This window comes from Mytilus californianus, unplaced genomic scaffold (assembly GCF_021869535.1).
Source record: "Mytilus californianus isolate M0D057914Y unplaced genomic scaffold, xbMytCali1.0.p SCAF_4, whole genome shotgun sequence".
Taxonomy (NCBI): domain Eukaryota; kingdom Metazoa; phylum Mollusca; class Bivalvia; order Mytilida; family Mytilidae; genus Mytilus; species Mytilus californianus.
The window spans coordinates 11,380,198-11,391,176 of record NW_026262690.1 but is presented as its reverse complement, the minus strand read 5'-3'; the positions used below and the strand labels follow the sequence as shown (position 1 = coordinate 11,391,176).

Sequence of the window (10,979 nt, the reverse complement as noted above, 5' to 3'; positions counted from 1 at the left end):
ACTTAATTTTAGCCTAACTAAAGTATACCACTGCAACAGTTTGTCATCGCCATGAAACTTTATAGATAATAAGGACATACATAACATGTAGATGTGCATATCCACAAGAATTTTTTATCAGTTGACTTTTGTAGGTGTTATGAGTCTTTGAACAAAGGAATCTGTTGAGATTTTGTTTGCCAACTAACCGAAGTGGGGACTAATAGTTAATATAGCATAACTGATATGAGGCAGGTGTTACCTGTGAAAGAGGACGAAGTCCGAAAAATTACTATTTAAATGCCGATTTTTGCAAAAAATAAAACTGTAGTAAAATAATTTTGAATCTTAAATTAAATTAACGGTTAAAATTAAAAGATATCGACACAAATGTCAGAAATGTAAGTGATATGTACATTTAAAAGATGTAATGAAATATATTTATACTTTGTAAACTCTTATAACAGATAAATAGTAAAATCATTTTGGTTACAGTGATTCAGATAACTCACGGAAAATCACAAAACATTTTGTCGTAGGAATATATTTTTTAAATTTTATTTTAGATAACATCTGATTATGTATCTGATTGCTTTCTATGTGCTACTGTACCGGTGTCCTATAGCCATTTTCCCCCATGACAATTATCCATTAAAGGAAAGTAACCTTCTTTTAATTATTTTAGCGGTACCGCACCATCATCGTATCATTATACATTTGTACATTCAAAATCATGAAGCAGCCTGATGTGGTGATCACATCTATTCTTCTCTGTGGACCCTTTGTATGTCTTACGTGACTTTCTGTAGTAGGTCTTAAGTCCCAAAAGGTCAACCCATGTTCTAGTTCAATGAAGCCCACATGAAGAAGGAATTTGGTCGGATGATAAAAGTTGTAGGAATGGTTGAAACATATGATGTGCCCTTGAATATGATTTCTTTATATATTTTGCGGGACCGCCCGGAGATGACTGCTTATTGTAAGTCCCCTTGTAAGAGGGTCCAATCGCATTGGATATAATAGAATCAATCGAGGTCTAGTTTGCGTGTTGCATTGGGTAACTTTGTGTTGTCTTCGTATCATATGGCCCCATATCCGTTCCATTTCACATTTGACCCGCAAGAAAATGGAATTGCAAATCAGTGTAACATGACTGAATGACGCTATGAAATAGAAGTGCGAAATTACCTTTAAGTTGAGAAAAATGAAATTAGAGGATTTTCATTGGCATGACTTTATATAAACGCTAAATGTTCAGCAACTACAATATGTACCCCCGCGTGATGAGTGTTGTTGCAACCACGGGGGTCACTTTCTATATGAATGAATGGATGAATGAATAAATAAGTTGTATATCGCTGTACATTGTTCAAGATGTTGAACATGTTAAATATAGAAATGGATGCAATTTTCAGCCTATCTATAGCTTACATGATGTCAATGGGTGGCAATTTTATCAAACAAAATATCAATGGCTCAAAATATGATCTTTATGAATACAATGTATCAGATACATTTATTCCTTCATAAAGTCATTATGCTTTAAGGGCATACGATAGGTCAAGGAAATCTTGTCATTGCTTTATCTGGGGAACTCATTTTGTATCCATAACTCCTCCCAGACCCTTTTTCACATACTTGAAATCATGCTTCTCAGAATCCTAACTTTGCCGTATTCTGCTATTTCGCATTTTCTATTTTTTTTTATTTTTTTATATTTCGTTCATCAAATGCCTGGCATTTCTTTATCTGGCAGAGTTTTTACCCCATCGTGTATCCGCAACTTCAAGGCGAAACTACCGGTAAATCCCTTTTTAGAAGTTAATAAAACTTTGTCAGAATCTAATCTATGAAACCTTGAATACTTTCCATCTTATTTTATATCCAAGTTATTTAGAAAATTATAGACTTTGCAAGCAGGGCGGTGATCTTTGGTCGTATTGTAATCACTTTTGAGTACAAGGAGTCCACTGAGCTTCTTGTACTAGATTTTACATTTCTTGATCAAATGTCAACAATATACCCATATCAGATATAACATCAGAGAAATAGATAACCATAATTAAAATGAAAATTTTCTCAAAATGATCTGTTGAACTAGATTTGTGATTGCATCGCAAAAAGTATATGACATTTTGTGCATGTGCAAAGTTCCGGTGGAGGATTTCTTTCAGCCCTTTAACTTTGGAATAACTTTTATGTGAATACGTTTACATTTTTAAACTGATCCGTTAAGGGAACACAGCTAGCTGTGTGTGATCCAAAGCTGGAGGGATTTACTTAAAGAAGAAGAAGAAGAAGGTGCTCGCCCTTGTTTCAAAATGTTTAACTTCCGCTTCAGGGAAAACGCATGAAAATAGACATCATCATACTTAAAAAAGCTTCTTGTTTTGTCCTAAGATTGTTAACACATGGATGTGGAAACTTCCCCAAGTAAGATATTTATTCAATTTTCTATCTTTATTCCAAGTAAGTAAAAACAACTTTATTTTGATTCAGCATATTGAAAAACAGTTGACCATACATAATGTATTGTCAAATGTTTGTCAATATGCTGATACAATGTAAGCTCTGATAAGGTTTTCACCGAATATACAAACAAATACATCAACAATCTTTACATTTATCTGCGCCTGTTTCACCTACGTTACGTTATAGTGTATTTGATAACTCGGATATAAACCCGTCTTCTTTGAAACTTGAAATGTTTGTGTCTTTATATCAGGTAAACAACAGTCGGAAACTTTACCATTTCTGGTGTGATAAACAATAATATGAGGTCCTCATTACCAGTAGAAAATTCAATAAAAAACCCAAAATTAATATACTAGAATCCAAATTCGATAGCTTTTTTTCAGCTTCCCTTATTTGTGATTACCCGCAATAACTTGAATAAGTAAAAATAAGAGATAATTATTGTTACTTCCTAGACTAATCGCCAAAATGAATTTCTGGACAGGGATCTGATTTCCTACGGAAATTGCAGGTAACAATAATATCATTTTTATTGTTACCCGTGCGCATCAAAATATATTTAGGCAATCACTGACCAGAGGAGTTGAGAAATTTCATACGAATTTCTCGACGAGAACATAATTCTCAATCGTATCAAAAAGTTTTTTTCCAATGAGTTGGAAATACCTAAAAACAAATTATCTGTGAAGCAGGACATAGCAGAATGGAACTATTTAGTGTGCGGTATAGACGTGCATATACATACAAAAATGTATATATATGGATTTTTAGTTTGTGATGATGTCTGGAGTGGTACAATCTAAAATGTGTTGGCTTGGCCTTAAAATGCTACATAAGGCTACATACTGGATGTGCAGGAAGTTCCACCAAATTAAAGCAAAAAGAATTCTAAATATGTATAAATGTGCATTGAATTTCTTATTGCTATGTTCAATAAATAATTTTCTATTTTATGTAATGTAACATATACAGGACAATGACAGGAAGACAGTACAAAGTATCCTGATGCTCCACACACAAAAGACATAATTTGCAAATGTAACAATAAAAAATGATAATATTGCTACCTGCCATTTCCATATGAAATTGAGTCCCTGTCTGGAAATACATTTGGGGAATTAGTCTTGGAAGTAACAATAATTATTGTTACTTTTTGCGATTAATCGTAGCCAGTGCCTTTGAAGTATTGTTGCTCTCTTCTGGTATCTTTTGTCTTGAGACTTTGCATAAATTATCAGGAATGGGCATCATATGATTTTCCAGCAAATTTGTTGTATCTGATTACTTACAGAATATTGGCAGTTAAACAATGAAAATAAAGTCAGAATTATTTTATAAATGAGTCGTGCTTATTCAACATACAAACAAAATGTGTTCTCTGGGGGAGAATCAGCTGATTAATCGGGCGATTATCGTTTCTGATAAGGAATCTGTTACACGAAGATCAATTTATATCACACCAACTTTGTATCTTCGTCTTTTAAAGGTATAAATTATAACATTTTTAATGATTCTTTAACTGAATATGATAAAACATTACCTGAACATGCTGAAGATAGCGTTTCTTTGTTTACATTGAAAATGACATCATAACTAAAATCTCTAACAACAGGACCAACATCTAAATTGTTTCATATTTCCATTATTATTAACTAGAATTTAGAAAATGCTGGGAATTCCAGTAAGAGGACAAAGTCCTCAATAACGGTAGGAAAATCAATAAAACTGAAAAATCAATTTACATTTTTATAATTGTGACTTCAAAGTCGTCAAGTTGCACTTGTGCATTACCCTGTTCCTGTTCTGTTTACAGCCACTGTCATGTTGTAAATCATAGGATGTCGTTTTAATTTTTATAACTGATAACTAAAAAGAATAATCAGGATGAACATTTTGAATTTATTCTGTTTATTATAGTGTAAGTAATAAAACTAGTCTATTGCTTATTCAACATACAATTTTATAGTAAACAAAACAGGTTTTCTGGGAAAACAAACCTCAGATCAATCAGGCAGATTTTTGTATCTGAACAAAGATCAGTAATAAGCCGACTTAGTGTATTCATTGCTTGTAGGTATAAATTATTATTAATAAAACTACACTGTTAAAGTAAGAGATAAAGACGCTACCTGACGATAGCGACACCATAAATGAAATTTATATCAATACCAAAATCAGATATGTTTCTATATTTCAATTTCTTTTCACTAGAAAATGGATTTTTTTTTACAAAATTAGTATTTTAATAGTTATTTATATATGGACTTCGTCCTCTTTCACAGGTAACACCTGCCTCATATAAACTTAATGTTAGACTGAATATTGAATGTCAACAATGCAGAAATCAAATATTACCGTGACAAGTGTATAAACATTATGTACAGTGCATTGTGTACACATAATATGCCTATATTTTGTATGCCTTGTAGTAAGGATTAATTTCTCAATCATATTCATTCAATAGAATTTTCAAAACGGTAAACTAATAGTGTGCACAGGGTAGAACATATAAGTTTTTATATATGTTTAGTAATAATTTGAATCTTCTTTTTGAACATTTCAACATGTTCAAGATGTGACAACTTTCTACCAAATATCTGTTGTTAGTCATCATTCAAGACGAACTTGTTTGAGGTCATTAATGATAAGTTATTATCAGGAAAAGAACTGTAATAAGAAAAATGGCATAGCAATGTTAACAATAGTTAAACTAAAAGACAATGAATAAGTGTTGGTTCATAAAAAAGTTACATCTACCATGACTCCATGAGCCTGTACATAGGCTTAACAAAAAAATGAATGGACATTATAATTTCTTTGTACATTACAGGAAGTGGTGGAAGTACACCAGTACAAGATGAAGATGGTAGAGCTACTCCTGTGATGGATGAGATGGAAGGTGGGGGTACACCATTACAGGATGAGGGAGGGTGTACCCCAGTACAGGATGAAGGGAGATTAACCCCAGTACTTGATGAACCTACCTATGATATGAGGGCTTCCCCTCAAGTAATTACATAAAGACTTATCAGGCCAAAAAAAAAAAACAGTACATTTCTCTTAAAAAAGTTTAACACAAGTTTGATGTATTACACGTACATGTGTATTAACTACACACCTTTAATATTATACATGTGTTGTATTACATGAGACTAAAAGTTAAAACAAAATTATTCATCTTTATCTGATTGAAAAGCCTTTATTAATTTTTTTTTTGAATAGGACATTTGGGACTATACAATGAGAGAACAACTGGGCAACTCAAAAGTCAAATAGACATACAGTGTATCATTGTTTCTATCAATATTTATTATTTTATTAATAAGTAATTCCCTTGTGTATATATTTATTTGCCTTTGGATAATTGATCCCATTAACATGATTAAGTACCACAATGATAATGTTAACACATTAGGTTTACTTATGATTTCAATATACATTTATATCAAAACTATTAATTGAAAAAGGTCTGATTAATCGGTTTTGGTATTCGATATTCAGTCCTTCTGAAAGGTTAACTGATTAACCGTTGACAACACTACTTCAAAACCATAACAGGATTACATCAAGAGCTTTCAATTATTAGTGATACATGCATTAAATAAAAAAGCATGAGGGAAAGAAGAGAATGGAAATTTTCAGACAATTTGATGGTCTATTATTTTTTAAAGATGTTATTAAAAATATTCATTCGTTTCCATTATAGTAGATGGCAGATCAAAGAATCAAGTTTCTTATCAGTAAAGATGTATTCAGCATGTTCATTGTATTTCATATAGGAAAGATATTAGAATTGTATTTAGTGACTGTGAATTCATTATTATTCGTGGGATATACAAATTTTTGTGGGTACAGGTGAACCACAAATTTAAATGTTAAAGGAAGGACAAATTTCCTAACGGCTTGTATGTAAACTTCGACAAAACCACAAAATGAAATATTCTGGAAAAAATAATTTTCCGTCAATCCACGAAAATTGGTATCCATGAAAATAAAAGAATCCATGGTATATCATTTATTTCAGGATGCAGAAATGGAAAGTGATAATGAAACAGACAGAGGTGGAGGAGGAATTCTGGGTAATAATGATGATGACTATGTTAGTGATGGAGGAGAAGTTGAACGTGAAGAAGTAGAGCCCCAGTCACCAAATAGTGGTCCAGCATCACCTGACCAGAGTCCACCCAGATCACCTGATGTCAGTATGTCTCCAGTGGGTAGTCCAAGATCTGTCCACAGTAGAAGTCCACCTCAGTCTCCTGGTGGAAGTCCTGTCGTTGGTGAAAGTGGACCCCAGTCCCCTGTTGGCAGTCCAGTAGGTTCTCTGGCAGGTAGTGGTAGCCCACGCTCTATGAGAAGTGGAAGTGCACCTGCTTCACCAGTAGGAAGCCCAAGATCTGTTCATAGTGAAAGTCAAAAGTCACGTTCAAGAAGTCATAGTAGATCAGCTTCTCCAGCAAGGAGTAGGTCAGGCTCTCCAGTAAGAAGCAGATCTGGGTCTCCAGTGAGAAGCAGATCAGGGTCGCCTGTCAGAAGTAGATCTGGGTCACCTAGAAGTAGGTCAAGATCACCAGCTAGAAGTAGGTCAGCATCACCTGTAAGAAGTAGGTCAGGATCTCCTAGAAGTAGATCAGGATCTCCTAGAAGTAGATCAGGATCACCAGCAAGAAGTAGGTCAGGATCTCCCAGAAGTAGATCAGGATCCCCAGTATTAAGCAGGTCAGGATCTCCTAGAAGTAGGTCAGCCTCACCAGCAAGAAGAAGATCATGGTCTCCAAGAAGCAGATCAGGGTCACCAGTCAGAAGTAGGTCAGGTTCACCAGCCAGAAATAGATCAGGATCAAGGAGCAGGAGTAGATCTAGGTCACCAGCAAGAAGCAGATCAGCATCCCCAGCAGGAAGTGGACGCGGATCAGACAGTGAAGATGAGGTTAAAACAAAGAAAAAGAAAGGTATTTAAATGTTATTTCTAATAGAATTACAAAGTCAGAATTGCAAAAGAAATTACAGTATGTTTGAATTAGTTTGAATTAAGGTTTTGGTATAATTCCCTTTTTTGATCCAGTCAAGCTGAGTCTTTGTTATCACTCAAAATTTTAAGATGGAGCATGCAGGTTTCTGAATTTTAGGCACATTTTGGAACCAATGCTGTGTTTTATGACATGTATAATGGTTTGCAAAAAGCAGATCATCTGTTATCATCTACTACCAACTTTTGACATGTAATTTGCCATTAAATTGAAAACAGAGAGTTCACATGTAGCTACTTAATTTTAGATATACATTTGCATATAGTTTCTTTGTAAATCTAAATTTATTAAGTATTACCATTTATGAATTAATGTGAAAAGGTAAGATGTCAACTTTAAGAATTTGTTATATTATATTATTAAAGTATTTTAATAGTATCGTATGCTTTTCTAAGTAATTAAGTAAGATTTGGTGCAAGCTGCACATTGATATCAACAGGGATTTCTCACACTTATTTCAAATACTATTTTGGACAATGATTTCATTGACAACTGCCATGATTAACAAGACAATTACACTCAATGTTTAAGTTTTAATTGGAATATAGAACATGTATTAATTTCAATGAAGTATGAACACGATTTGATAAAAGTATAAATGTTTACATTAATTTTTGTTACGATAAAAAGTTTTTATTTTAATACCGGTAGTTATTTTTCAATGAAAACTGGTTGAAATGTTTAAACTCAGCATGCTTTGCATGGGCAGCAACCAACTTTGTCTGAATCAAATCAGTAATTGCCAAATAGACTAGTATATCTGCAAAAAGATGTTTCAGGTAAGAGTTTTTCCAGAAAAAAAAGTTTGCTATTTGAATCGCAATAAGAAGAAAAATTGATTGGGACCTGGAGTTTCAAGCGAATTTTTACAGGGAATTTTTTTTTCTTCTTTCAAACAAAATTTGCATTGTTTGGTGTGTAAAAAAGGGTCCCTTATATTTCTGTATATTTCATTGATAATCATGTTAATCCAATAAAAGAAGATAAGAAATATTTAAGATTATTTTGTTTAACAGGTAGTGATGATGAAGATGAAAGTGATAAAGAGTGAGTATAAAGCAGTCAACACTTTCCTTCTATACACAAATATTACTTAAGTTAATTTTTCATATTAATTAATAGCTTTCACCATAAAAAAATCTTTAATATCATATGGATGCTTACAATTGTTTATACACATATACACATGTATACAATTTTCCCTTTACCGTATCAGAATGTTTATGAGGCTGCAATTAAAAAAGATATAGCTTTGAAGAGTTCAATTTCAGTGGAACGCATCTGATAGGTAGCATACTAGTATGTTGACCCTAGATGTTTTTGCGTTGTTTATGTTGATAGGTTACTATATCATTGAAATCTTTTATCCATGCTTGGACTGTTTATAAAAAATGGAGCATGAGTACTATTATATATTTATATTTGCTGAATAACATGGCTATATTGTATCATTTTTCTTCAACTTCAAAATATTTATCTTCAGAAATGCATACTCACTGCATGTTCTTCATAAATTGATTGATAAAAACAACATTTCAACTGTTTCTTGAGTGACCATTAGCATTTGAGACAATAAAAGTGTTGTAAATTTTGGTGTACTTTCTGTTAAATCTATCAACATGCTAAACATTCAATTATGTCTTTAATCTGACTCTCTTTCACAAGGGAAATTTAGTTCAATATAAACAAGATATTATGTACAATTTCATAATATAATTTTATAATTATTTTACAGATCAGAAGTTGGTGAATTGATAGCGAACATTTTTGGTTCTAGTGATGAAGAAGAAGAATTTGAAGTAAGTTTATAGTTACATATATATATATAAACTTGAGGACTGCATGAATTTAAAATTACCTCAAGCAGACAAATTGTTTTCTTTTCAAATGTAATTTTGTTATACCTTGTGACTCTGTATGGTCCCTAAGTCATTGTTTTGAGAATGTTCAGTGCACAGTGACATTCACCTTTTCTGAGAGATCAACTGACAATACATAAGATATTTGCACTTTCAGACATGTGATTCTTCCGGTGGGAGTCTAAATCTCCCGATTTTTAAGCCCTCTTCCCCCCCCCTCACGTTAATTATTCAAATCTTCCGTTTTTCAAAATTTCAACCCCAAAATATTTGTCAGTCTCTATTTTTTATTACCTTGGATGTCATCATTAATTACGTTTTTGTGTCACAGTGAAGGTAATTTTTACCTGTGATTCAAAGAATTTGTATAATTAAATGGCTTCACTTGACAGCTTGGGTGTCAAACATACTATTAATCAACGATTTTTTACCTCAGGCTAACTGCCGTTATGTAATCAAAGCCTTGTGTATTTGAAAACATTTATAATTAAATAAAAAAAAAATCGGGTTACTTCCCTTGTTTTATCATGTCCTTAAAATAACGTAAATTGATAAATGAATATCAATGAAATACATATTGAACAAAGATTCATATAATGGATGGTAATTTAATGATTTTAAATGTCTTAGGACACATAAGAAAATATTATTTCGTAAATTATTTGAGAGATCTATACTTCTTTTCAATGCTTAAAATGAAATTTATAAGATATGTATTGACCTTACATTATGACTGTGTGAGGGCTGTTTAGCCAGTCAAGGGTGTTAAAAACTTCCATCATCATTATGACTTGGTTACCGACTGTGCGAGGGCTTTATAGCCAGTCAAGGTTGTTTAAAAGCCCCATAAGTATTATGACTTGGTGAGTGATTATGCTAAATCTGGCTAAATTAAAATTAGCTAGAAAAAGGAATAACACTTTGAAACACATAAGCAATTATTGGATGATAGAATTGAGAAACACACAAATGATGACAAAGATGAGGAAAGGAAAAATATAACATACAAATATTATAGCTTAGTGTTGTCATATATTTCACATGGTAACAATATTAATACAGAGAGAATACATTAATAGTAATACTGTTATCTTAAAAAAGGGGAAATATGTAGCTTTCTCATCAAACGAACACTGAAAATGGCAATTAATATGTTGATAAAAAATCTCCAGTTATGAGAAACTCCCAAACTCCAGCTGAAAATTTTCAAATCTCCAGTTGTGACTTGACAACTCTGTCACATGTATGCACTTTCATGATGGAGATTGAATATATAGCATCAATTGATTATTTACATGGAATATTTCATTTAATAAAAATTATCACCTAGAGAAATAGGTACACAAAATTCTTCTAATCAATGAATTTAATTGTAAAATGGTAAGAAGACAAGAGAATTTTTAGCAGTTTTAGCATTTCACAAAAATTGTCACAAAAATCATTTGAATTTTACTAAAGTATCTTTTTGATCAAACTCTTTAATCAGGTGTGACAAATTTTTAAGAACAGTATTCTTTGAATTTAAGGGTTTTGATGAAGATGACATCGAAGCAGCAAATAAAAAGAAAGAGAAGAAAAAATCAACAGGTTTGTCTTGTCTGTTTCTTACTTATCTTAAAATGTAGTGTCAGCTGAA

The 10,979-nt window shown here is 32.3% G+C and overlaps 1 protein-coding gene across 1 annotated transcript in view; it reads left to right on the top strand.

Moving 5' to 3' along the window:
* The first annotated feature begins 2,302 nt into the window (after positions 1 to 2,302).
* Positions 2,303 to 10,979, top strand: part of LOC127737467 (protein IWS1 homolog A-like) — a 30,609-nt gene continuing 21,932 nt past the window's right edge. Inside the window, exons 1-6 of the mRNA XM_052248179.1 lie at positions 2,303 to 2,412; positions 5,285 to 5,463; positions 6,479 to 7,406; positions 8,501 to 8,531; positions 9,220 to 9,283; positions 10,870 to 10,930. Of these exons, the coding sequence (XP_052104139.1) occupies positions 2,391 to 2,412; positions 5,285 to 5,463; positions 6,479 to 7,406; positions 8,501 to 8,531; positions 9,220 to 9,283; positions 10,870 to 10,930 (1,285 nt within the window). The 5' untranslated portion in view covers positions 2,303 to 2,390. The remainder of the gene's footprint in view (positions 2,413 to 5,284; positions 5,464 to 6,478; positions 7,407 to 8,500; positions 8,532 to 9,219; positions 9,284 to 10,869; positions 10,931 to 10,979) is intronic.